The sequence below is a fragment of the Melanostigma gelatinosum genome, assembly GCF_949748355.1.
Source record: "Melanostigma gelatinosum genome assembly, chromosome: 6".
NCBI classification, from domain to species: domain Eukaryota; kingdom Metazoa; phylum Chordata; class Actinopteri; order Perciformes; family Zoarcidae; genus Melanostigma; species Melanostigma gelatinosum.
In genome coordinates, this window is record NC_136639.1 from 15,440,936 (window position 1) to 15,468,570 (window position 27,635).

The window sequence follows — 27,635 nt, forward strand, 5'->3', positions numbered from 1 at the left end:
TCGCTATGACTAAACCAACTTGTGCTTATGCAACATCATTCATGCCTTTTCTGCTAATGCACGTGACAAATGCCTGCTCTCCTTCTCAAAGTTGGTGTGTGAAGTCGTTTGCATTGATTAAAACATCCTGTTTCTACGCTGTAGCTGTATGTGCTTTATTGATCTCAGCCTATCCAGACCCATACGCGTACCCGCCCCCCAAACCGCGTCACATCTGGTTGATGCATCGCTTCCGTCCTACTCAGATCACTGTCAGTATTGAACTGCCTACGTCACGACACCGTCCTCCGCAGTGACGTCACTTCGTGCTCAAGGGACTGATGCCAGTTGATGCTTTATAAGAAGTGTATTGGTAAGTGGCCTACTCACCAAATACTAAAATAGTCCAAAGCTGCAATAGCCTATTTGTAAGTTCCCTCCCTTAGATTTCTGAATCTACATAGATCTAATGTAATGTAATCAGCATTTTGGTTTAAAATGACTGAATTATGCACCCTTAAGACCACATTATAATATTATACATTTGTTATTTCTTAACATCTTATTCCTTCATAATCTCTTATCCGGGTATATGAGCTGTTCTGTGATTTAATAATTTATTTTTCTAAATACACAATTGGTTCTATCCAAGTCAAAACTTATTTTGAGGCAACATCTTATTCTGAAAACGTTATTCTGGAAATTGGAGGGGTAAGCTTAGTCAGTATAAAGATGTTCATATATCATGGATAAAGTCAGCCATTTCTAGAATAACCTAAGTCTATAACCAGAGAATCTGAAGACTCATTTATGATCCAGGAGCTTGGGTAGCCTATATGGAGTCGCTCCACAAGGAATGGAATGATGATGGACACAGTGGATCAAAGAAATCACAAAGCTACAGGGGTAACAGTAACAACCCTCATACAACATCCAAAAAGTGCCAGTATAAGTCCTAGTGTTTTCTCATTACTCTTATCTAATCCATAGTGGACTTTTAAACAGGAAACTCAAACTAAAATAGAATAAAAGCATGTCATGTTTACAACATTGGGAAAATCCTTTTAAATGTTTGGATTTTAACAAGTTACTCCATCTGCAAACAAGTAGAGACAAACTGACATGACTACAGCTATGGTGATTTTACTGCCAACTGAGCTTTTCCGTTTCATAGCTTTAAACTGCACATCCAAATTAAACTAATTTGGATACAAATACTTTTGCCCTTGGGGTAGATTCCTCTTTACCTCGCGTGGCCACGTCCCCTTTAAATCCAGTTCCATTACGTCATGGCATCAATGCGGAAGTAGGTTCTCAGGAAACTAACACCTTCAGTTTTGTTTACATGTGTCATGATATTTGGTAAGTGTCACAGAGTTCCGTTTTTGAGTTAAAAAAAAAAGCAGTTTGTTTTTAAACATTCAGTGACATCTGTATATAGCCACAGTCTTCAAACAAATCTACAGTGAAGCAGGTTGAATCTTGTGATAATATCGTTACTGATAGTTGCATTAACGTTAGCTAGCGTTAGCTCGGACGTAAGTTTCGGTTTCCAGAGAAAGTTCTCGTGACATTAACGAGATTCATTGCTGTTGGGTGATGAGTTCAGTACTGGTGGTTGCCAATAGTTATTCTGTATTTGCGGACACTAACGTTACCAGCCGTATTATCGCTATGTTGTCTTGCTTTCAGGAAATCAGCGGAGTTAAGGCTGGAGCTCTGTGAAGAACCGCAGCATGTTTCCCCGCGACGCCGTACCGAGACAGCGGTTAGACTACCGAGAAGGCTTGTACCCGTCGCCGCCAACACTCGTGCCCCGGTGCTACGATTACAACCACCAGCGGCTGGCTGGTGTCAACAAGTGAGCCTGACGAAGAAACCAATTGCTGTGGTGTGATAGACATCAGCTGCGTCACTAAAATACTACTAAATGGTTAATTCTGCGCTTCTGTGTACTGTTCAGTAATAAGTGTGTTTGTGTGGTAGCTTCTCTGTTCCTGGACGACAGAGGTTTCCTCCCTATGACTGGAAGCCCAGACCACTCTCCCCAGTCCTTCCTTCAGTCCCTCCTCACACACAAATTATGACCAATGGGCGCAAGTATGATGTTTCACCATTTATTCATGACTGAATAATCTGTAATTTATGAACATCTACCTTCAGCTTGTCTTGTCACATGTTTCCGTATTGTGGTGGGAAAATAGAAGTACGAACATATAAACATCAATTTAATGGTGTCTGGGAATAATTGAAGTTGTATTTTATACTGAGAGATGAAAAGTACAGAGAATACTCTGACATTGTTAGTGATCTCACATTGACTGAGTAAACATTGTGGTGCAGTTACATATGAGTATATATATATATATATATATATATATATATATATATATATATATATATATATATATATATATATATATATATATATATATATATATATATATATATATATATATATGAGGTAATCAACTAATGTTAACCAATGTGGTGATGGTCTTTTGTGTAACTTATGATGGTATGTCATATTCAATCAGAGAAATGTACACCATCTTCTCTAACCAATCACGATGTTCCAGCAATAGGCATATGTCTCCTTGAAAGCATAAAGATGGACCGTTGGAAACGGTATCACTATTTGTTTTAGTTGCTTGCAAGTTTATTCTTGAGAATAAAACCTTGAAAGACATATTTTCTATTGAGAGTCTTGATTACAGAATTCCCACCATCATCGTGTTTCTTGCAGGAGGCAGAATGAGGACTACAGCCCCCACGTGGTGAAGCGGCAACGCCTTGACCCCCCTTTAACTCGAGCCCCTCCCCCTCGTGTTCCTGGCCAAGTGGTGGCAGGGTCATCAAGATCATCCTTTGCTGGTTTTGATAGCTCTTATCACAGCCCAAGCACCCGTATCCAGCCTCAGGTCACTGCTGCCCCCAAAAGACCCAACATCTTGCAGGCCTATGCGAAGGACAAGGTACTGTATTTTTAAATGGGCTTAACCTGCAGCTTATGTACATCCAGTCTGACTGTGTGCATGCAGGTCTGCATGGTTTAGTCAGCGTACATGTGTTTGTGTCCTCAGTTAAGTGATCAGATGGTGGAGATGTTCGAGGCGTGCCAGCAGCAAACTTCCGATTTGGCCCGGAAGGAGACGTGCCGAGCTCGGCTACAGAAAGACATACAGAGTGTCTATGCAGGTGTGTAGGAAATACAGTTGCGTTTGCTCTGACTTCTTGTTGCGATCCCTATTCACTGAGCGCGTTTCTCACAGTGGCACGGCTTTACTTGACTGGATCTTCAATGAATGGACTGGGCTGCCGGAGCAGTGATGCTGATCTGTGTCTGGTCCTCACGGGAAATGTGAGTATCTCTGACTCTGCCCTGTATATGTCATCCAAAGTGAGTAGGTGTATTTACAATCATAGATATGCACTTTCACTTAAACACCTGCATGTTTTTCTGTTTTAGAAAAGACATGATCCTATACAGGTACTGTCTGTCCTCCAAAGGTTCTTCAGGTCGCTGTGTAAGTAATAGTAAACTACATTTTTAAATATATACAAAATCATTTAGAATAGTTTATTACACATTTTTTGCTCTTCTCAAATGCCACAAGGTGGAGCTATTTACCTAGTGGGAAAAAGGTTTCAAGTTCACAATAAATTAAACTAAAACAACCAGTAATCTCATGTTGGCTTTGATTTGTAGCGTATGTCGAGAAGACTCAACTGATCAAAGCCAAAGTGCCCATCCTCAAGTTCAGAGAGAAAGGCAGGTAGGAGCAAACGCTGTTTAAGCTTATTTATTTTTCTATACAACATCAACAGAGTCAGAGAGATGTTTTAAGAAGACTCTTTTAATACTTCTATCCTCTTTAGTGATCTGGAGTTTGATCTGAATATCAACAACACAGTGGGCATCAGAAACACATTCCTTCTGAGGAGTTACGCCTATGGTGGGTGAGACAGTCCACAATACATACATTTTTATGACAAACTTTTCAAAGTTCCTTTCTTCTTTTTTTTACGTCGGCTCCAACTGTGACTGATCACTCTGTTTATTATGCCAGCCGCACATTTGACACTTGAAATGGAGACATAACCTTTTCTTGTTTTGACTTTGTCTTGTCTCTCAGCTGATCTCAGGATAAGACCCATGATCCTTGTTGTCAAGAAATGGGCACGGCACAATCAAATCAATGATGCCAGCAAAGGAACGCTGAGCAGCTACACACTTGTGCTGATGGTGCTGCACTACCTCCAGAGTCAGTACAGTCATACACACAGAATCTTTTTTTCAGTCCCCTTTGTACTCTGTAATTATTGTGATTGTTTTCTTTACAGCTCTCAAGGAACCGGTCCTTCCCTCTCTACAGAGGGACTACCCAGTAAGTGTCTCCATTGCTTTTGCAATTCTATTCGCAGGTTCATCACAAGAGATGCAACCTTAAGTCAGTTTAACAGCCAAATCATAGGAAATGCATGAAATGTAAATTGCCCTACAGACACACGTCTTTCCATTGTTAGCCCTCTAAAAAGACATTTCAGCATTACTTTGCTTCATCCATCACAAAGAAATGGCAAAAGGTGCTCAGTCTTAAGTCTTGTCCTGTGCCTTGATTTTCAGGAGTGTTTTTATCACCTCATGGACATTAACATGGTTCCAGATGGACCCAAACACATCCCCCGATACATCTCAACAAACCAATCCTCTCTGGGAGAGCTTCTCCTGGGCTTCCTCAAGTACTATGCTACAGACTTCAGGTATCTCCCACCCAAGGACATCACATTACTGAGTGTAGTGTTTCAGATGCACCCATGGTTCCTCATCTCCTGCTCCTCTTGCCAACTTATTCTACCTCTCTAGTCCCCCCCTCCCTCTCCTCTCTCCTTCCTCTATCCTGCATCCTCGTCTCTGGTTTTATGTTTCTGGGTGAGGGAAAGGAGCAGGTGGGACCTTTGGCCTTACACAGCACTAACATGACATACCATGCTCCCTGTGTTTGCAGTATGTGTGTTACCGTGCCACGCCACAGTTGCAACGTTGAACTAAACCTCGCCACACAAACACGTTGATTTCTACATTTCACAGTATCAAACCGGTCACAGATGTTGAGGGTTTTGCATGTGCTTATTTTAATTTTTTTTTACTGCTGACATTTTTCAAAAGCAAAAGTTTTTTACGATGGACCTTTTTTCTACCTTCGTGACATAAATTTGTTTCAACCAACACCTATCAATAAGCTATCTAATGTAACTGAAATCTACCATTAAGGCACATTCTTCTTTTTGACTTTGAACATTGAATTTTATGCTTTCAATGAGGCTCCAATATTTAAGACTTAAGAATTGACAGAATCTGAACAAAACTTCCCCCTCGTTTGGTGACAGTTAAGTGTGCATATTTTGTAGTTTAGCTGAATTTGCAAAGCTACTAGTATGGTCGTTGAGGACCTCGGTCATTTAGTCTAATGAGCACTAAATAATGCCCTTGCTTTTGTTTTTCTGTGTCTTGCAGGTGGGATAAGCAGGTGATCTCTATCCGAGAGGCCACAGCTTTGCCCAAGAACAATTCTCAAATGTGGAGAAACAAATACATATGTGTGGAAGGTAAACTTTTCAGTGGAACTAACAGGCCACCACTAAACGATTACCAAGAAATGTCCCCGGTAATGTTACATATCCAGAGTTACAGCAACGCCTTGTGTTTCAGAGCCGTTTGAGAGAAACAACGTTGCCAGGGCAGTCCATGAGCAGATCAAGTTTGATGCCATCAAAGCAGAGTTTGCCAAGGTACATGCCAGTCCTAATAACTGCTCTCTTCATTATGTTTTTCCTCCTCCAAGCCGCTGTGGGCCAGCTATGAGTTCTTCATAATCATCCTGCTTCCCATATCTCTGTGTCTGTGCAGTCATGCCGGATTCTACAGGACAGGAAGGACCTGAACTCGATCCTCCCAGTCAGAGCCATCATCAGTGAGGAGATAAGGAGATAAGGGGCTCCTCTAATTAGAACAGCGGACAGGAGTCTTCTACCTCAAGACGGGCCTGTTCCCAGAAATAAAGAGACGTTTAAGATGTGCTGAGAGAGGAGCTCTGCTGCCTCCGCACCTCACAGCCACAAAGAATCTGGGACTCTGAATGCTCTGGCTGCCTTGGTATTGCCTTTTAAAATACCGCACTCGACTTCAAATGCTTTGCAGACTTGGCCATATTATTCAAACATTTGTGGAATGGCACTAGATGGCTCTGAGATAATAATCCTGTCACATTAATTTGCAACAGAGATGCTGCACTGAAGCATGATGACAATGGTCAGTGTTACAAGAGATAGTCATTGATGTTACACACCCCCCCCCCCCCCCCGCCAAATTGTGAAAGGCAAAATAATACCTGCAACCTGCTCATATCTAGCTTAGATGGAAGCGTTTTCCTCTGATCTCAGTTTGTTATATCCACATTGTTAGAGCCATACTGCACCGTCTTGAAAGTCGGTAATTTGCTTCTGCAACACATATGCAGAGTATACACAGTATATTGTCTTCAGCCTGTGTGGACCAACTTGTAACATCAGTCTTTTCTATTTTTCTAGGTCAGTAGTCATACTTTCGTGGGTTTAAATGGCAGACTTTTTTTTCTTTTCTACAGATGCATTAAATACCGTTGTTTTTCATTCTCACATTGTTTAAGTTTAATTCCTCTGAGAACTGTTAATTGAGGTTGTGTGATGTTTAAGTTAGTGTCATCGTTTAAGTGACTCCAAGGTGATTGTTAGAGGGCTGTGAAGAGACCGGTCTGAATGTTGTAACTCCTTTATCATTGGTCCTGATGTGTTGTTTTCTTACCTCTGGACTGGTCGGGCTTACTGGATTTATTTGGACAGAAAATAATGTTCATCTCTGACTTGATGCATACCTTATCTGAAGAATTTCCACTTCAAATTGTTTTTCCTTGGTCCTTTTTTGTACATTACGGACTTTTAAAGGTTTATTTAAAAATTAAATCTATAAAGATGTGATTTATTTATTTCTTTTTGCTTTATATTTTTGAGCTATATGCAAAGCCTGCTAAATTCTTGGCTATTCTAATACAAGTTCCAAAATCATCATTGCAGCAGTTATATTCAGATATGTTGACTTTGGTGGCATCTTTATTTTATGGGAGGCAACAAGACTTAAGAATAAACACTGGCTAATCTATCACACCATTATATTTGAAACCCTCGCAGTTAAAAATCACAATCAGAGATTTCATCCACAACTAAATGCTCAACCTGGAACACACTTTCACCATCAGCACAAATACGATCCCAATCCCATCCAATCCACCTAGTATACCTAATATTTTAATGTCAGGTGTCATTTTGTTTTCTCAAGGTAATGCAGTTCATCAGCCATCATCGGGATCTCTTACATCATTCAGTAAGTTATAAGTGCTTGTGATTCACAGGCCTTATAAAAAAAAAATTAAAAAAAAGATAAAACTAAAAGTTGCTCCTGGAAAAACGCACCTTTTTCAAGTGTTCTCTGCAGCCTCCCTCTGGCAACTCTTGTGTTGATTAGTTTTTGTTAAGTGGTTTGACACCCAATTACACAAAGTTTTATGACTTCTGCATAGTGCCAGCACTGCTAGGGGATAGATGCCTTACAAGACGTGTGTGTGAGTGGCCCCGTTTAGTGTTGCCACCGGCAGCAGGGGGACCAAAGAGGTTACTGTTTCAGCACATGGCCTATATTTAACTAAGCAAGGGGGATTTTGATCTTAAAGTCACACTGGCTCATTCAGCTACAGCCACTGGCACGGACCACCTTAAGGATGATTTAAAAAAAAAAATTTCCTAAATCTATAACAATCTTTTTATGATACATTCAACATCCAACAACTTCTTAGTTTAAGTACACCAACAGCAAACTCTAGACCTACCGACTCTCACTGCTCCTCTCTAGCGCTACTCCCCTCTTTTCATTCCCCACTCAGTCTATTTCTGTCCCTGGCTGAGTCGGATGGACTGCTCCCAACTTGGAATGACACAAACAGGCACACAACTTTCTTTTTCGAAATCGGAGTGGCTGAACACACCTAGAGGACTCTAAAATACACAGAAAAAACAACATTGGGGACTACAAAGGGAAGAGCTGGAGGATACAAGCAAGATGGAGGAGTTTGAGAGTCTGGACTCGGAGGAGACAGAGTTACAGAGTGAGGCTTCAACGGCCATCAGCCAGGACGATGACGACGAGGTGGAAGAACTGAAAAACAGGTTATTTACATACTTGAGCTGGCTTACAAGCAGAATAACCTCAGATGTAGCTCACTTTTACCTTTGTGTAAAGTGGTGCCTTTTCTGCTTGGAGATCTTACCATGAAATATATTGACTGGAGTCGTGAGAAACTACTTGTTTACTTCGGTCAAACATTTTGCTTTAATGACTGAATAGAGAAGTCGTACATCTGGAGAGCGTGACTGGACCAGTGCATCCAAGAGACACAAAGTTAATGTAATATATTACATGACCATCTGTTAGGAATTGTCAGATAGGCACTGCAGAAAAGCTCTATTCTAATATTTGAATGAATTCACCGGATCTTACATCTCATTTATCATGTCTCATACTTGGTGCTCTAGTTTTCCTTGCCATGCCATGTCATAAATAGTAGAAGACACTGATATGTTGGATGCATCTGGGAAGGCCAGGCATCTCTTCTCTAATATTACATGAATGACGCTTTGGGACGTCACCTTGCTGGAACCCTGCAGGGCTTGAGCTGTATTGATAGCAGGTGAGTCAGCTCAGAGAAAATTATTTTATCAGCTCATCACTCACATTGACAGCCTAGCACCAGGTCTGGTCTAACGCCGGAGATCTGCACGTGTCAAGTGATCATCTTGAGAGTGGATCAGCGGGTGTTATCGTGTTTAGATTTGCTCAGTCGCAAAACGTGAATTGGTGGTGGTGGTTTCCATGCTGGCACACCTTGCACAGATATGTTTTGATTTGATTAATTGGTTTGTTCTCTGCTTGCATTCCATGAGCTGTGCCAAAAGGATCTCCTCTTGCAGACTGTTTAGTCATGCCCTCTCTCTTCTCGGGAACTGCACAAACAGCCTGCTTTCCTTCTTCTAACTGTCCATTTCTCGCTCTTCCAGTCTGCGAGAGGTTGTGCAGGACCAGTCTGTGAAGCCTAAGTTCCAGTGCCTGATGGTGGATCCATCGTTCTCCATGGTAACTGTTCAGAGCGAGGACAGCGGTATTGTTTGGGAGACGGCCTCTAGCCGCTGCTCTACCCCATGGGCCTCTGAAACCAGCTCCATCTCTGAAGCATACAGCATGGATGGCTCTGGAGCTGCAGGAAAGATCACCATCATCTTTGATGAGGAAAAAATAGTCCGTAGGAGGACGAGGTCTGGAAGGAGCAGCAGGCTCGGGGACAGGCTGAGCCGACCTGGTAGTTCAAGATCAGCTTCAGCCCTGGGAGTAGAGAGACCTGAGATGGCGGAGATTTCTCTTCCCAATGTCAAACCGGAGAAAACCAACACAGAGCCAGACTTGGAGGAAATCAAAAACAAAGATCAGCAGCTGTTTAGTTTGATTTCCGAGGGTTATGAGATTCTCAACATCAGAGTCCCCTCCAAACTTCCCACTGTGGACGAGGAAGAGAGCATAGAGTTGCAGGACAATTTGTCTTATTTGGACCAGACTCCGAAGATCAGGTCCCAAAACAGAAAAGACTGGACACTGCAAGAAAATCATGCCCTGCCACAGGAGGGGGAATTACTGGATCACCAAGAGGTATTTATTAATTTCTCTATACAATGAGTAGTTTCAATAATTAGGTATTTCATTTCCAACACTAGTTTTGGATTAATTTGGTATTTTCTGCCATCCACAAGAAATTACTAAAATATTAATTTGTCTAGTAGAATGCTGTTTTAAACACTTAATTGTCCTCTAGATTGACTTACTGATTGTGATCTTTCCTCAGTCGTCAAAGCAAGACTCCTCTCAGCCATCAGCGGACACAGAGCTCAGACACGCACCCACTCAGAAAGAGAGCACTGGCGACATAGACTACTTTGAAAAGTTTACCTTGGTTGATGTGGCAGTTCCTGGAGAACAAGTTCCAGAGCTGCAGGAGGAAGCAGAACAGCCACAGGCGAAGCCCACAGTTGAGGAGCAAAAGCCAGCTAAGGAGGCCACCACAGACAGCCTCTCTGCATCAGAAGACTCCTTTGTCTTTGTTACGGATGTGGAGATAATGGGGAAACACCTTGATGAGGTCTTCTACGGCGAAGGAGCTCCTGCTGATGCATTGCAGCAGAGAGAAAACGATGAGGTGGAGAGTGTGATGAGAAGGAGACGAGTGAGCCACAGATCTTTAAAGGAGAATGGTTCAGTGTTGTTTGGGGGTGAAGACACCGTCCTCACACCCATTTTTCTCTCGCCTGGACCCCCTAAGATCATTGACCAGATCCTGCTGGATGAGCCTACTGCCATGTCCTTTATGTACTCAGACCTTTACGAAGATGCTGTAGGCGAGAGGAGGAAGAGCGACGGGGAACACTCTGAGGCAGAGAGCGTGGCATCTGAGAAGACTTATAAGAGACGTTTTTCAGATTCAGAGGAGGCAGACGGGTACCTGGAGAAGTTTATTTTGAAGGATGAAACTCCCACAGTGGAAGTTCTACCAGAGTCAGTGGAGGAGGAGAGGGAGGGGAGGATGATGTGGTTACAGAGTGAGTTTGACATGACAGGATGTCTAACAAGAGTGGTCATAGAAGAAGACAAGACAAAGACAGAGGAACCAAAGACACAAGAGGTCGGTGTTGGAGATGGGAGCGAAGATTTACAATCAGCCACATTTAAAGGGAAAAGAGAAATAATTACTGAGATGAAAGACATACAAGTCACCATGGTGACTGAAGAGCAGGCTGTCAGAGAGGCCTCAGATGAATCAATTCAGGTGTCCAAACTGAGAGAGGATCAGATGGAGGATCAGGAGGTACAGAGAGATCAGACTGAGAGCAGCATTAATAAACCACTAACTGAAACTCAGCAGGTAGACAGTAAAGTAGAGAAAACAGAGAGTGAGGAGCATCAGAGAGAAGTGCCAGCAGAAACAACTGGTGTTATTGAAACTGAGCAGCCATGTGAGACACAAAAAGTGGTAGAAAAAACAGCTCAGGTGGTTTTAAATGCCGCAGAGGAGACAGCTGTGGTAGCACCTGTAAGCAGTGAGGCGTCTCACCTCATCACTGAGATGAGTTTGTCTGAGGTGGCAGCTACTGACACCAAGATGACGGCCGATAATGAGAAAGACTCAACAGAGGTCACAGCAGAGGCCTCAGCTGAAGTGAAAGAGACTGAAAGACAGGAAACGCTCACCTCTACTGAAATAGAGAAATCCGCTGAAACATCCGTGTGTGAGAAAAAAGAAGCAGCAGAAGTTGTTCCTGGGGATGGTGCACATGTTGAGGTCATCACTGACTGTGATTCTGCAGTACATGCGTTAGTGGAGGTGATTGAAAAAGAGATCCAAACTCAAGTTCAGATTGATTTTCAGGGGGCAATAAGTGTTGAGACAACACATGTTCAAACAGCTGAAGGAGAGGAAAAACATGGCGTTCTAACAGAGGAAACTACAGTTGAGAGAAAGTCGCCTGAATTCATTACCGACGGTGATCAAGAGTCAGAAGTTAAAGCAGAGATCTCAAGTGAAGTAACCGAACCTGCGATGTCAGATGAAGTAAAAAAAGATTCAGATAAAACAATGATTGAATCCACGCAGCATCAACAGGAGGAGTCAGTAACTGACAGTGAGCTGATAACTGAAGCCAAAGATAAAACACACACAGAGGACACTCGGACTGTTACTCAGGGGATGGTGAATGTGGGCGATGAGTTAATCATCCTTGTCCCCAAAGGACAAGCTGTAGAGATGGACTTAGAGATCGGTCAGTTATCAGAGAAGACTTCAAGTGATGCAGTAGCTCTCTCTGAACCTGACAGCACATGTGGACGTCGCTCACCTGAAACCCCGACAACATGCCCAGAGACTCTTCAGGCACCGAATGAAGAAACGATGACAGCGCCTCAACTAGAAGTAAAACCAGACGTAGTTCTGGAGGAAGACGCACTACCAAGAAACGAGTTAGACAGTAGGTACACTCCTCCAGCACCTGTGGAGGAGGCCTACGCAGATGAGCAGAAGATGAAGAGGGACTTTGAGGAAGACGAGGGCGCATTTTCCCCTCTGAGGAGCTTTACTTCCCATGAGGATTTGTCCGGGCTACACAGCGAGGATATTAAGTCAGGAGCAGCAAACGTAGAACAAAAGGCAGAGATTCACAAGGTGGACGATGCCCCAGAAACAAGCATTGTTACAGAGCATTCAAGCACAGAGATTGATCTGCACAGAGAGGATGTAGAACAAAAGATGGAGCAAGACGAGGCAGTTGCAGAGGCTCCAGAGGTGACTGTTGACGAGCTTGACTATGAGGTAATATACAAACAAGATGCCAAAGAGATGCCGGAACCTGAAGCACAGAGAAATGCAGAGGAACCAAAGCCCGAGTCTGGCCAGGAGAGAGATGAGAGGATGGAGACGGAGGAGGAGAAAGTCTGTGATCTGTCCCCAGATGATGAGGTCATAGAGGCCGACTATGAGATTATCGATGCAGAGGAAGAGAGTCAGGCTCGACTGGCTGCTGAGCTGCAGCAGATGCACAGGTTCTGTATCACCTGTGGACGTCTGCTGTCAGAGGACGACTGTGTGTCTGGAGAGCATCACGGCCACGAGGTTACTGCTGTGGACCAAGCCTACGAGGAAATGAAGGTAATGTACTGGGTGAATGGGAAGTTGGGAACGCATATTAAAATTAGCTTTGGAGTTCATATTGATGGTTGTCACAGCTTTTTAAGCCCAATAAATAAATATATAAACAGAACTGGATACAGCGTCGGAGGAGGGGCCCTATTCATTCCAACAACAGTAGCTCAGTGGCGCATGAAGCAAACAAAGTTTGACTTCTGAGTATAAAATGAAAATCGGATCTTGCGCATTATAAAGCCCAAAGATCATGCGCACTAGCTTTTTCTTTAACCCCGCCTCCTAGCCCTCGGTCCAGCCTCCTTCTCGGATTCATTCACATGAAGGGAGGAAGCAAAATAACTTGCACAATTTACAACGTTTAGGACCTAATGATTCAAATAAGAGCTGTTCAAGTATTTGAGCCGCTGATTAACACACGTCTCTTTCCAAATGTAAGTCTATGCTTAGTAAACATGCACAGTATTAGTAAAAAGATCAATGCATATTACATATGGGACAAGTATTGAAGGGTGTAGCAAAATGTTAATAGGTTTAAAGTACTGACATTTTGAGAGCAAATAAACACATTTCCTTTTTAGAGCAGATGACATGGTTTTTTTCCCGTTTATTATGTGTCTCTAACGGCGTCCCCCAGATGTTTCATCATCTGAGCAGTCTCCCGCTGCAACAACGCAGCAGCGTTTCTCATTTCTGATGGCAAGCTGTAATCAAATAGGAGTTTATCATCATACAATTTACCAGCATTATTACAACACACGGTTATGATCACACACACACTTTACTGGCATTAGTTTGAGTCATCATATCATAAAGTGCTTCTAAATTAGGCCTTTATAACTTTTCCGTTCATGCTGGCAGGCTGAACGCTGCAGGCTGCCATCAGGCTGAAGCCAAGCACATTGAACTGGTGATGTAATGCTCCGCTTTGATCGGTGAAAAGGTCCAGTGTGACATCATCAAGTGGAGACTGATATGTGATCTGCTCACACATTGTTCTCCCTCGCTGTCCCCATCGGTCAGTACAGGGTCAGCCAGCTGCTTTTTTAATCTGAATTAATGTCACAGCACCTTCTAACAATTTAAGATACATATTTTTGTTGTCTTTTACTTGCAGTTTTCCAAAAATCAGGCCACTTTTTAACCTGAACGCTCATGCCTTAGACACTTCATTCATAGGAGAGACTATTTCATGTTTTTCTGTAATCTGTGATGATACGTTAGACAACGTGGGGGAAGTGACACGTGTTTGATGAACAATTATAGTAAAGAATCTCACATATATATCAAACAAAGAATGATCAAATGTAATTTTCAGATTACGCTTGAACCAGGTCTTGTACATGCATGTTGTATTTATGTGAAATTGTGACAGCTCTACTGTAATTTAGACAAAGATTAAAGGTATAATACAAGTTTTACTTCAGCATTGAGAAGTGCTGTCTATTCAGATACTCGGCACAGAGAGGGAAATCGGTCCCAGTTTACCAAAGGAACTTTGCAAAACTTGGTCTAAATAATAACAAAAGAGAGGAACTTCCATCTCCTGTTTACCTTGACCAAAGACATCAATCAAATTCCCTGAATAAAAATCATATTTCAGATAAATGTTGGTTAAGTGTGAAGACTAAGTTCGGTAAAGTTGTATCTACTAAGTGCAATGAACATCTGGTCCCTCAAAGGAGAAATTAATTTCTTATATTTTTTTAAGTCTCTCTTATTACAATACTACCATGCATATGTACATTTTAAGAGTTATTCTGTACTGTAAATGTCTGTTCTGGAGTAAAGTAGAACATGATTAGTTACAACAAATAGCTCTTTCAATCATTCATATATATATATATATATATATATATATATATATATATATATATATATATATATATATATATTTATTTATTTATTTAAATATCAACTTATACGCAGGTGGTGCAATATTGCTCCACCTGTGTACAAGTATAATGTCAGCAACAAATCCCCTTCTGCCCAAATCGACAGACGAGATCTCTGCAGACTGTGCCTACAACTGAATCTTGTAAATATACACAACTGCCTTTCTCGGTGTGGCCTCACAAAAATGAACCACGACAGAGTAGAACTCAAGACAATTAAACAAAAATGATCGACAATAAAGTAAAACGCGCTATCGACACATATTCTAGTTTCAACAGCAGTGTAAAACGTAACCAAAGCAGATAACGCGGTAATGTAAACACAAACTCCACAGCGGCTGCAGGAACTCTTACTGCAGCAAATAGCAGCGTGCTCAGCATGCTTTTCACACACTGCGAAGCGCGCGCACACGTAGTTGCCGCAAAGAAGTGTCTGTTGTCGTTCTCATCCACCGTTGTGTTGTTGCACTCACCTGTCTGAACTGCACCGCGAAGTCCTCCACAATCTCCCCCAGGTTCAACTTCTCTTCTCGTCCATTCGTTATAGAACCAGTCTGAGCTGAATGAGGCTCAGCCCTCACACACAAATGAACGGTCTCAAACAGCACGTCAGCCAGGCCCAGCATGCCCTTGGGTCATCATGTGTGTGCAATTTAGCATGCGCACCTTAAGACAGGTGTAACGTGTATTAACTATGCCGAGGTGTGATAAGGCTAATTATAACCACACCCCATGTGCAATTCCTTGTGATTGTTTTCTCGAGGGGCCCCAGCACGTGAACGCGAACATGTGTAACAATCATTTCCGGAGTGTCTCCACTCTGGACGGAGCTCTGCCCTCCTGAGGCCTCAGAGACACCTGCAGCTTGTTCTCTGGTGCTGATTCATCTCTTTTTTCTGTTCTAGTCTCAAAGTAAAAACGACTTTGTTACAGTAACGAGAGTGAATGTAATGCGTTACTTCGAGACCAGAATTGTACCTGCAGGTGTCATTTCATTATTTATCAGGAGAAGCTGGGTGACTGGATCTCAGAGCTTCAGGGGAGGTCAGAGAACATCGAGGACCTGGTGTCTGAGATCGAACTGGCCTACAACTCTGTCGAGGTAAAAACTGTTTCCATATTTAAATACTTTCTCTTTTTAATATTTGCCATGAGATCGGTTTATAGGCGTCATAACGCATTAAATGACAAGATGCACACTGTTACATTTGTAAACATAATATCTCTGTTTTCCTTCCCTCTACTCTCGACCAGGACCAGTGTGTGGAGAGCGAGGCAGCGATGCAGGCGCAGAATGAGGAGATGATGGCTCTGGTGATGGAGCAGTACAACGACATGTCTGTCAGCATGGAAGAGGAGAAGAAGGCCAAACTGGAGCAGCTATACGACCAGATTGTCGCCTTCCAGGAGAGCATCGACACCGCCAAGGCCACTCTGGAGACCACGGCCAGAGAGGCAGAGACTGACGCACGGGTGAGTGTTGGGGATTATTGATCGGTGGTTTCGTATGCAGCCAATAATCAGGGTTTATGTCAAATTTCTGATGAATTCCTTTTCAATCTGTTCTCCCACTAGTCACCTGAAGACATTAATGCAAGGTAATGTGATTTCAGTGAATGGAGTGTGAGCCAGTGTGGTGTTCTAATACAGTTTGCTGCTTGACCTGCAGAGCTACCTGAACTCTGCTCAGTACATACCTTTTTTTGACACTGACCTGTGGTTGTGGCCAAAGGCTAAAGGCTGTGTATGTGTGGTCAGTCTCAAGGCAGCTCTGGACTCAGCCATGTCACTGGAGCTGGGGCCCAAGGGACTACTGGTGTTCGAGGACTACGCCAGGGGCAACACTTCTAGCCCTCACCTCGCACAGCGCAAGGGAATCCCAGGTAGCTCTGATATAAACATATCTTTGCAGATTCACCTGTTATCTACAAGAAGTATTGTGCCATGTGCATATATCTGTAGCGGTTAATCGTGCACGTCTCCTGGTCTGTGCCTCAGTGCCTCAGAGGCCTACGCTGCAGCCTCAGGAGCCAGGCTCAGCCACCAGCACCAGTGCCACTGTTTACTGGATGGTCAACCCTGGAGATGTCATAGACTGCTTCCAGGTTTACTGCATGGAGGATCCACAGGGAGGTAAATACGTTCAGGATGGTGTTACAGCTGGAAAATGCTGCCCATCCTATTTTTAATCACCATCTTCTTCAGGTAAATTGACAGAAATTAAGTTTAATGGATAATTCAATTTTAAATGGAAAATTCTTATTTTTGTTGATTTAGAATAGGTGTTTTTGTACAAATATACATTCTATACTATCTTGTAGTATTTATAGTAGGTATAGCTTTTGTTGATGTGGCGTTTGTGATTTACTAAAGACATACAAACAGTGCATGTGCTGTGGCTGCTGTTGTCCACAGCTGTGTCAGAGGAGTACCGTGTGACAGTGAAGGAGAGCTATTGTGCCCTGGAGGAGCTGGAGCCTGACAAGACCTACAAGGTGTGGGTGATGGCTGTCAACTACACAGGCTGCTCTCTGCCCAGCGAGAGACTCTCCTTCAGAACTGGTCAGTCCCCACAACGAAACGACAACTTTGTCTGACAATGGAAAGCATAATTGCATTCTTCACTGGTATTTTGAAGCGAGTTTAAATTGGTCATTTTTGTTACATCACAGCATCTACATTTTTGTTGTTGACCTGACGTGTTCTCTCTTTGTGGCAGCTCCGTCAGTGCCAGTGATAGAAACGGAGCGCTGTACTGTCATGTGGGATTCAGCTACACTGCGGTGGAGCTCAGAAAATCTGACTCCCGAACAGAGTTACACACTGGAGTACTGCCGCCAGTATGAACTAGAGGGAGAGGGGCTCAGGTGAGTGTTTGTTTTAACCAGATAGGGACACATATAGAAAAGTGCAGTCATTAGGAAATCCAGTCAATTTGGTTTAAAACAAAGTAAAAATGATCTGACATAAAAATATAAAGACATAATCATACTTCTTGCCCAAACTAGCAGGACATAAAATCTACAGTAAAGTATTTTATACACCGTGGTTTATTCGTTTAATCTAAACGTGTGCATGTATGTGGGTGTGTGTGACGTACTCTTAGGTCCATCTCAGGTATCAGAAGCTGCGAGCAGAGGGTTCTCCTGCAGCCCAATGAAAACTATCTGTTTTACATCAAAGCTGTGAATGAGTCTGGAGCCAGCGAACAGAGCGAGGCTGCCCTCATCTCCACCAAAGGTAACAGAACACTCACTTAAACTGTCTTTGTACTTCCATTTGTGCGTAACATTACACAAATACAACACAAACACAATCGACACGTTTACACCTTATTTTCTCTTACCGGTAACTGTTTTCAGGGACGAGGTTCCACCTGCTGAAAGCCTCAGCTCACCCCGCTCTGGAGCTGTCTGTGGACCAGACCACCCTGCACTACGACACACCATCAACAGACAAACAGTGAGGTTCAGTCAGCTCCAACCACTTAAGCTTTTAAAGAATATTTGTAAACCAGAGTTTGTATTCTAGGTGTCCATCCATCCTGGGTGAGCTGTTGCCGGCACAAGGACATTACTACTGGGAGACCCTCGTGTCAGGAAGCACGGCTTACAGGCTTGGAGTGGCTTACGACACAGCCAATAGAAACAGCCCACTGGGTGAAAACAAACTGTCATGGTGTTTGCAGTGCATCCCTACACCATCGGGGTATGCATAACCCCCCCCCCCCCCTTTACAGTACTTCCCTTCGCTATTCTGGTCTAAACCCTCCTTTCTTTGCTCTCCCTGTCTGTCCAGCTGCAGGTATCAGCTGCTCCACAGTGACATTCAGTCCAGTGTGTTTGTGATTGAGGTGCCTGAGCGAGTTGGTACTCTCCTGGATTACCAGCTCGGTCGCTTGTCTTTCTACAATGCCCAAAGCGGTCAGCTGTTGGGCACTTTCTGCCAGCGCTTCACCCAGCCGTGTCACCCTGCTCTGGCCCTGGAGATGCCGGGCAGCCTGGAGGTCAGCATGGTGCCGGAGGTGCCGGAGTTTACCAAAGACAGCTAGCTCTACTATCGGCCTCGCACACTGAGGAGTTTACAGTTCATGTTGGACTTCATTGGATTTGAATGATCTTAATGTATAATGATTAAAATGACTTACTGCCTGACTGAGAAAACTGCAGATAAGACAAGACATAAAATACAGAAACAGATATCCCACAGTAAAAGCAGAGGACATGTTTCTACATACATGCCATTCTTCTATGGGTTTGTGTGTTTATGTTCGATCAAACATAATCAACAGTGCAATTATTCTCTAATCAACAGGAAATCAATTCAACGTTTATCTCTTTTGCTAACAGCAATGTCTTGTCTAATATCTTATCGAAAATGTTTTGTAAATACCCCAAAACAAAGGCAGTGAACATGAATGATGACGGTGTGAAATACTGAAATTTAGTGCCTTCAATTTGTTTCACAGGTGAGTGTCTTGTATTGTATTTTGCCACAGGAGAGGTGAAATGTTGTGGATATAACACGTGCTGATGGGATTGTTTTGTACTGGTTTGTAAATGTTCTTTGATTTACTCACGTTCCGCTTTCTCCTCTTTCTTTAAACCCTTACTTATAGGTACTGTGAGGTGAGTAAAGGGTCTGACTGCACACTTAAGTCCAACACTGAATCATTACTGAGACAAACAACAGTTAAAGCCCTTTGGCGACACAGAGTTTATAGTGCCGAGAAACACACTGTGGGACTTTTAAACTATTTCATATTGTGAATTTGTGTAAATAACCTTTGTAAACAGATGTGATCTCATCTATATTTTGTTATGTGCCACAGCAGCAAGTGGCGATGAATTGTTTTCCTTTCTTTGTCTTGTAAACTGATTTTAACATCAGCTGAATGAACATATTTATTTTTCTATTTGCTCAACTGGACTGATTGTTTTTAGCTTCCTGACCTACATTCACCACTAGAGGGCCTCAGCACTCCATTAGCTGTAATATTGGCTCAAAATACATTTCTGCCACCAATCCTGAATACTTCTGCTGAATCTATCGTGCAATTAAACGTCCAGATTGCTTTTGATGACTTGCAGCTACTGTATTGGGAGCCATACACCTCGCTGACAAAGCTACATGGTTCATGTCATTTTTCAAATGTTGCTAAACTATTTTTCCAGGCAGTCCTACTGTTTCCCCTCATCTCTGACACCTTTCCTCATTTCTGGGGAAACGGAGCGGAGGGGAGTGAAATGAAGAAGAGGGGTGTGGGGCAAACACATGCTGCTGGCTTCAATGTGACCCGTTGGACTGCTTAGCTGGAAGCTGAAGGACAGCTCTTAGAGAAGGGACAGCTTCATTTTACTGGGACTGATAACACCGGATTATGAAGAACATTTTTTATTGTAGCTGAACTCAGGGAGCAGAGAGTTAAGACCCAGTCTCAGTGCTGCAAACTGTTTATTTACCTCAACAACGGAGTTCTTTCACTCAATTAGATTTACTTTTCAAACTCAGAAGAACAGAATGGCAATAGTGTCGTTTAATCACCGATATTAAAAAGATAGAAACACGCAAGATGTTTTTTGTAGCACAAAATTGCCAACATGTCATTATTTCCCTTTACCACACCTATTAAATAGCCAGCCAAGAGAAGTCTCAGCATGAGCCTCTACCTCCAATAACTTTGACAATATCTGATGTCAAGTATGAATCATCTCCTTCCAGCTAAATTACTCTCATTCTTTCCAGGTCTAAGGCCAAAAACCAAACAAAGAGCTCACTGTCCTCCCAACATCTAAACAACCATACAATGGTGGGCAAGGGTAAAATCTGCTGTCACTATTCCTGGAAAAACAAGTTGCCCAATAGATCGCCTTGTTGCTTCGCCTTAGAAGATGGACGTCTCTTAAAGCACAATATATGACCCAAACCACTCTCGTATAATCTTTTAATTAGGCTCCAGTTGACTGTTTACAGGCACATTTCGTGAAATGATATAAGTTTATTTAGCTTCGTAAGAAAAGACAGTGGTCGTGGTTGGATTATATTTGTATTTCAATTATATGATGACAGTTGTTACCAACCATCCAAACAGGATGAACAACAGTAACAGAAATGACAAAAGATAATTTGTGGCAATGTATGAAAATTATGAACCGTTAACATTTGGACAATTGCACAAAGACACCAGCAGTCACGAAGGCACACTGCAGCCTTATGGGCCGCACAAGCCTGATTGTTGTCCGTCAATATTTTGTAATTGACAACACACACACACACACGCAAACACACCAATGAATGCTTTTGTTTCAGGGTATGGTGCTTTAAAGGGAATGTAACCATAAAATGTTGTGTTTGGAAGTTGCAGAAGCCCAAGTATCTTGAAAAGTATTAATACTTTTAGACTGAGACACTAATCACAGAGTAGACACAGTTCAGAAGTGTATGAGCTGTGAGGATATTGGGGAGCATGACATTAAAAACAAAAAAAACATGAGGAAACTCATTTTACAGTTCAGTTTCTGAAATTCAAATGGAAAAAATAAATTAGAAAAGGCAGATAATGAGACATTCCCAGATGGGACAGACACTTTAGTTTTAACAAGGTGTTAAATAGCCGCAGCAAATGACAACACGGCTGGAAAGTCTAAACAAAATAAATGATGTACCTGTTAGATTGATTGTGGAAAAACTATGGCAACAACTGTGAGTGGATTGGAAATGACAGTTATCTTGCAAAACAAAGAAACTATAATTGAAAGACGCACTGGTTTCGTGGGTAAACTCTCACACAAACACTCATTAGTTCCAAATATTGTGCATGAATAAGTTACTAGAGTGTGTATGAATCACCTCAGTGTATCTAGCAAAGACTGTGAAGATGATGATGATGATCAGCCCTATGAGAGGAAATCACAAGTAAATTGCATTGATTTCCATCATGAAAATATTTACAACTATACAAGCTATACAAAGCAGAGGAGATGAGCAAAACAAAATACGTGATTGTTTTTTCCTAGTCATGACTGTATACATACTGTACATAACACTAATTTAAATGTCATTAGAATTTACAGAAGATTTTTACAGGAGGTGAAAGATCTCAGATCACCATCATGCTAAAAAGAAAACTGATTTATAAACTGGAGTAACATAACTAAACACATCTTCCCATTTGGTGCTCGAGCACAACTCTGCACCATGTTAGTGATCAACGCGTATTTAACCAACTTCAATATCCTCATGACGCAGGTGAGGAAACACATGTCACACGTGTCCTATGGTGCATGAAAATTAAAATACATATTTCTTACAGGAAACAAAAGGATCAAGTGGTTAGGTGGTCACTTATTTTCCCTGCTGGACTTTTACTTTCCTTCAACTTTCTGTGTCTTTCTCATCAAACGCCACTTCATAGAATTCCATCCATAACCACATGCATGAACTCAACCTTTTTCTAAAACCTCACACATGCACTTTTCCATCTCTTTCAGACCAACATCTTTGAAATCAATCATCACTATGTCTCTATAAAATAGCCTCTTTAATAGTTATACTTCCAATAATTATTAGGTTATTTTCCATTCAAACCATATTTCCCCTGGATGACATTTTTAAAATATTTTTAGGATGTTGAGTCAGAACTGCAGCTTTCATCTACCGGCTTTCTCTCCTCCATTCTTAAGCCTGGATCAGGGTTGACGGGTCAGGGGTCAGGCAGGAGTAGAGCTCTGCTCACTGGCCAGACTGGGTTTGGGATCTGGTCTGTGGGGTTTGTGCTGAGGGCTGCTGCGAAGGTTGTCATCCATCTACAGTACAGGATGTCCAGTTTAGTCAGAGCACACATGCAGAGGCAGAAAATAAAACAACAATGATTCATTCAGTGACACTATATATACTTTTAGTACAGCTGAGACTATACCTGCCAAATGCAAGCATGCACCCATGCAAAGAGACGATAAAAGGAAAGCAGAAGCACCTTCTCTATCAAGTTGGACTCTTTGTTTACAAGCTGAGTTAGTTTCTGGAGGTTGGCATCCATTGTTTCCTGAACAGGTGGGGGGGGACCTGGAGAGAAATGATGCAAGCGGACACCCACAGAGAAGATAGCAGCGAGTCAGTGGAAGAGGAACAGCGTTAGGCTGATGAGCACCCAGAAACAGAGCAGGTACAAAGAGCAAGCACGCCGTGAAACAAAGATGTGAGAAGAAGGGAGATGCTGATGATGTTAGTAGCTTTGTGTGCTTGTGTATGGGTATCATGTAAAATGTCCCCTTTGTATGTGTGGATTTCGCCAAGCTAAAGACCAAGAGTGCGAGTATTTCCAGTGCGTGCAGCGATCTTACAAGGGTGGTCCGAGCTGAAGTAGACGCCGAGGATGTTGTCACAGAAGCTTGTGAGGTTATCGAGCTGTCTGAGGTGGCTCTGCAGAGGGCTGCTGGGGAGACTGGCTTTGTACATTGGAGCCACAAAACCAAACACAAAGGCGTCCAGACTGGTCGGCCTACCAACAGAAACAAAAACAAATTATAAACACACAGAGACAAGCGACATCGGGCTATACGACACATCACATGTAGTTTTACTCATTCTGTCAGTGATCCATAAATCCTGAGTTACAATTGATATTTTTGTCTTAATAAAAACATTTTCTGTGTCTGATTTCTCTCAGAATTATTCTGAAATACACTTCAGAGGACCCATTCCCTCTAATATGATGAACATCAACTTGACAACTTCAATACTATGAGAGGAATCTACATTCATAGATCAAAATTTGGCCTATTATTGTGATCAATTGTAATAAAATGGCCAACTGAAGATTTAATGAATAATATGTACAATAAATAATTAAAACTTACCCAGACAAAGACTCTGAACAACACATTAAATTAAATAAAGAAGAACATCCATCCCAACATTTCAATCCCAATTTTTCATCTGGTCTGTCTTCTAATAGCTTTGCACATGCATGTGATGCACATATGTGGTCCATCAAAGGACATTAAAACACTCACAAGTTGCCAAAGAAGTAGTCTGCCGTTCCCAGTCTGTATGAGAGGAGATTCAGGCACTCTTTAGCATCACTGTAGATCTGAGGCAGCCAGAGAGAAAGAGTTACAGTCTACAAAGAGTTGACGCAACATGTGACTGATGAATCAGACGAGTAACTGTTTACCTTTCCCTCGACCTCAGTGATTCTGTGTAGCGGCGCCTCTCCTTTCGTTAGGAGGATGCGGGAGAGGGCGGTGTTGGCATAGCGATTGGGGACGAAAAAGTTCAGAGGGAATGGCGAGCGTGAAGCAAACCATGGCCGTGTCAGATTGGCGTAGTTTTCTGCATCCACCCAGAAAGTGTGCAACTGTGGGACACAAAGCATCACTCTGATTAAAACCATTACTCACGGATTAGTTCTCGTCGGGGATCAAGCAGAGGAGAGACGGCGTTACCAGAGCTGGTCGTAGTTTCTCTTCAAGCAGAGCGATGTACGCCATGGTGTCTGCTCCTTGTCGGGCTGTCAGTTCATAGTCCGCATTAAACTTCTGGAAAAAAGAACAACCACATTTATCTACTGAAGGTAGATCTACTGAATCTGCTTAACGGGTTTGGGGACATAATGACCAGGTGACGGACAGTGAGCAGCATTGGAATTCACTGGTACCTGTTTTCTCAGGAAGTTGAGAATATTTGTCGGTTCTTGAACTGCAGAGTCTCCACACAGCAACTCTGGGACCGTCGCTGCAGGTTGAACGACAGGAAGAAGATATTACAATTCAAGACAAAGCTAGCGTCTGGTGTTGCATCTGCATTAACGTTATTCAGGTCTTGTAATCAACAATATATTGAGTACACACAAGTTAGATGAATTCACTCCATTGTGGAACCCAATCAGATGCAGAAAAACATTAAATCCAAGCGTTAAATCTGTGTTTTCCAAAGGAATTTCATGACTTGGCCAAATAGAGTGTTAGTCGTCATGTGGTTTTTAGTATGCATTGCACACTGTTGTAGAGTGGGCTCCTACATTATTACATACATATAATATTGATATATGTGCCAAACTAAAATGTACTGTATATATTTAAAACATATTCCTATCAGTCAACCACATATGCATTGTATATTAAGCAATTGCCATGTGGTGTCTGGACCACGCTGTTGTGCAATTCTGGTGTATAGCTGCAGCCCACCTGTGAGAGTTTTCCATGTCCAGTCAATAGGAGAAACTGTGACTTTTGCCCCAGAAAACTTGGCGTAAGCCTGAAAGAAAACACACACTTCAATCAGAAAAGTGGTTTTAAAAAGAGGAAGGAAAAAAGAAGCAAACCCATGAGCAAGAAAAAAAAGGAAACTCACTAAAATGAGTTCAGAAAGATGTATAACTAAATCAAACATGGTTTCCACTGCCAATTATTTTCATTATCGAATAATTTGTTGATTATTTTTGGGGGTAAATGTCAAATAACAGTAAAAACAGGCTTTTACAAATGTATGGAGTCTAAGTTGAAGTCTTCAAATGTTTTATTTTGTCTGACTAACAGTCCAACACCCACAAAATGTCCAGTTTACGATCAATAAAATAGAGAAAAGCAGAAAACACATCACTGGAGGAGCTAGAACAAATAGAATGTTTGTAATATAAAATAACTGAAACATCGAATTGGTTGTTTTCAGTCGATTAACCATTTCACTGAATGTCTGTTGGTGACCAGGACCATCCCTGACTAACTGACACATATATATACATATATATATATATACACACATATATATATATACATATACATATATATACATACATATACATATATACATATGTATATGTATGTATATCACTGACTAAAGTGCTATACTTTTAGGGTGACACATACGTCATCTTTGAGTCAAATGAGTCAAAGTGTCACCTTGTGGCAAAAGTAATAACTGCATAGATTCAGTGACTGAGCAGCAAACTCCTCACTGGTCATGTTCTGAGAAGGTTACTACTAGATGGGTCATCGTTGATAGTTAGCTAGGGAGGGTAATAAATCATAAACAAACAATATGAATTAAAACCTCAGCCTCAACAAGCTGACCTTGAAGGACCACAGTTATGTTCCCAGTGAGAGTGACTTCTGACCATGCAGTCAGCACAGTTACGTTGCTTGCTGGGCAGTACAGAAAAGGGAAACTGGAAATATAATATGTTTAATCCTGCAGACCGAGCTGAGCATGAGCAGCTAGCTTAACAGGCAAACTGCAGGAGGTAAGTTAGCATGGAAGCTAACCAGAAATACACAGAGAACGCGCAAAGACAACCGGAGAAGAAACATTCCGTCTCGAAAGGATGGCTCGATATAATGACCGTATGTTTTATTCATCCATTCAAGCTGACGACAACGTTACCTGGACTATTAGAGACTCGGTGTGGACAGAAGGCAAACCCCAGTCTCCTCCCCAGCATCTCAGCTCCATGGCAGCCGCCATGTTTTGATTCATAGAAGGAGCTGGTGACGTCACTACGTGTCATATCGTAGGTGAAGAAATTAAACAGGTGGTGGATGTCAAGTGCTATGATGACGTGTATGCTTTTTTTTCCAGAAATCTGTCTCTGGCTTATGTTATTAAACTGTAATGTTTTATTCTCAGTTTGTTAGGATGATTGCTTCACTTAAAGGGTCATAAAATGGTAAGTAATGATGAGGAACTAGCAACAACTCAGCATGATGCACCTTATGAGAGGGGGCAAAAAACAAGTAAACATAACGAGGAAGAATTTGTCAACATAATACAACATGGACGAGAACCTGTAATAACATCAATGACAAATTTAGACTCGAGAAATTCACGACAACTGGGCAGCACTCGATAGAAAACTGCAGAACAGCTCCTAATAGACCTTGTGGTGAGACTGTTTTGCCAAGCAAAGTCAATTATGAACTCTATATTAATGGGGAAATTGTGCCCTTTCAGAATGTAGTCTATTTTCTTATTTTCAGCAACAATAGCATGATGGACTGAGAGTCGGACTGTTGAAGGCTGCCAGGTGTTTGGTCCAGACAGCCAGACACAAACGGATGCACGTTGATGATGCTCTGTGGGATGGTGAATGTCTCTCCTTGGCTCAGAGCAGCAGCTGAGATGTTGAAATGTACTTGAGGTTTGAAGAGAAAGTTTTAAGACGAGTACCAGACATCAATCATGAAATGTTTCCAGGGTCCCGAGTCCAGCCCTCTTTGTCCTTCCCTTCCCACATTCTCCTACAGATGGAATTTAGAAAAGGTTTACAGAGGCATGTAGAACAATTTAGATTAAATTAAATTTAAATTAAATATGAATTGAAAACATCTGGTATACAGTTATTCAATTTAACTGGCTTGCTGGAGATGAGCTCGGAGATCAAATACACATGACACAGGTTTATGATGTTTGTTAAAAACATTGTCCAGCTGGAATCAGGTTTTCCTCCTTGAAGACCAGGTACAATGCATTTCAGACATTTGTCTGAGTTGGTTGACTGTGTACAAGCTGATTTAGAGTACTTTTTATGCTATTATATTATTAATCCGCAAAAGATAGTTAACATAAAGACTCAAGGAATAAAAACGTTATCATGACTCTCAATAAAATAGGGTTATAAATGCATAAAAATGCTCACATTTAGTTCATAAAGTATTACATTACATATATTACATTATTTTATTTATTTTATTTATACAGCAGATTCAAGCGTAAATACAAAGTGATTTCTAGATTAAAAGATTTACAGAATAATACATTAAAAAAATTGTCAGAAATCCATTTATGTTCTGAAAATGACATGTGCAATGTATAACTGTGTACTCTGCTTTTGAGAATAAACACAATTTACAAAAAAAAGAAATCCATTTATGCCCTTATGCAGACAAAAGTGAGAGCACATCAAGCAGCACTGGGCCCATACACAAACACATGGAGG

General features: G+C 41.9%; 3 protein-coding genes across 3 annotated transcripts; 2 read left to right on the forward strand and 1 right to left on the reverse strand.

Annotated features, from left to right (window-relative positions):
• The first annotated feature begins 1,279 nt into the window (after positions 1-1,279).
• tent2 (terminal nucleotidyltransferase 2) lies at positions 1,280-6,996 on the forward strand. The gene is made up of 15 exons (XM_079271041.1): positions 1,280-1,341; positions 1,672-1,840; positions 1,966-2,079; positions 2,726-2,954; positions 3,063-3,177; positions 3,252-3,340; positions 3,449-3,506; positions 3,689-3,755; positions 3,859-3,935; positions 4,116-4,244; positions 4,324-4,367; positions 4,607-4,743; positions 5,498-5,589; positions 5,693-5,772; positions 5,891-6,996. Exons 2-15 carry the CDS (start codon positions 1,716-1,718, stop codon positions 5,972-5,974), a joined length of 1,440 nt encoding a protein of 479 aa, XP_079127167.1. The 5' UTR covers positions 1,280-1,341; positions 1,672-1,715; the 3' UTR covers positions 5,975-6,996.
• A 1,047-nt stretch (positions 6,997-8,043) lies between these two features.
• On the forward strand, positions 8,044-19,616 carry cmya5 (cardiomyopathy associated 5). The gene is made up of 14 exons (XM_079270451.1): positions 8,044-8,238; positions 9,127-9,769; positions 9,963-12,812; positions 15,708-15,803; positions 15,956-16,174; positions 16,277-16,299; positions 16,460-16,584; positions 16,700-16,834; positions 17,117-17,263; positions 17,421-17,568; positions 17,808-17,941; positions 18,064-18,163; positions 18,233-18,409; positions 18,500-19,616. Exons 1-14 carry the CDS (start codon positions 8,132-8,134, stop codon positions 18,750-18,752), a joined length of 5,157 nt encoding a protein of 1,718 aa, XP_079126577.1. The 5' UTR covers positions 8,044-8,131; the 3' UTR covers positions 18,753-19,616.
• Positions 19,617-20,371: 755 nt separating this feature from the next.
• Positions 20,372-26,176, reverse strand: mtx3 (metaxin 3; the record flags this gene model as incomplete). Its single annotated transcript, XM_079269519.1, has 9 exons — positions 20,372-22,506; positions 22,620-22,765; positions 23,044-23,201; positions 23,716-23,792; positions 23,877-24,059; positions 24,148-24,240; positions 24,360-24,436; positions 24,889-24,958; positions 26,084-26,176. The coding sequence occupies 9 exons, from the start codon at positions 26,174-26,176 to the stop codon at positions 22,411-22,413; spliced, it is 993 nt and encodes a 330-aa protein (XP_079125645.1). The 3' UTR covers positions 20,372-22,410.
• Positions 26,177-27,635: the final 1,459 nt, after the last annotated feature.

Coding starts and splice junctions, on each gene's coding strand:
- tent2 (XM_079271041.1), top strand. CDS start 1,716: ATGTTTCCCCGCGACGCCGTACCGAGACAGCGGTTAGACTACCGAGAA. Junction 2,080..2,725: donor ATTATGACCAATGGGCGCAA/GTATGATGTTTC, acceptor TGTTTCTTGCAG/GAGGCAGAATGAGGACTACA. Junction 4,245..4,323: donor GGTGCTGCACTACCTCCAGA/GTCAGTACAGTC, acceptor TTTTCTTTACAG/CTCTCAAGGAACCGGTCCTT.
- cmya5 (XM_079270451.1), top strand. CDS start 8,132: ATGGAGGAGTTTGAGAGTCTGGACTCGGAGGAGACAGAGTTACAGAGT. Junction 15,804..15,955: donor TGGCCTACAACTCTGTCGAG/GTAAAAACTGTT, acceptor ACTCTCGACCAG/GACCAGTGTGTGGAGAGCGA. Junction 16,835..17,116: donor CATGGAGGATCCACAGGGAG/GTAAATACGTTC, acceptor TGTTGTCCACAG/CTGTGTCAGAGGAGTACCGT.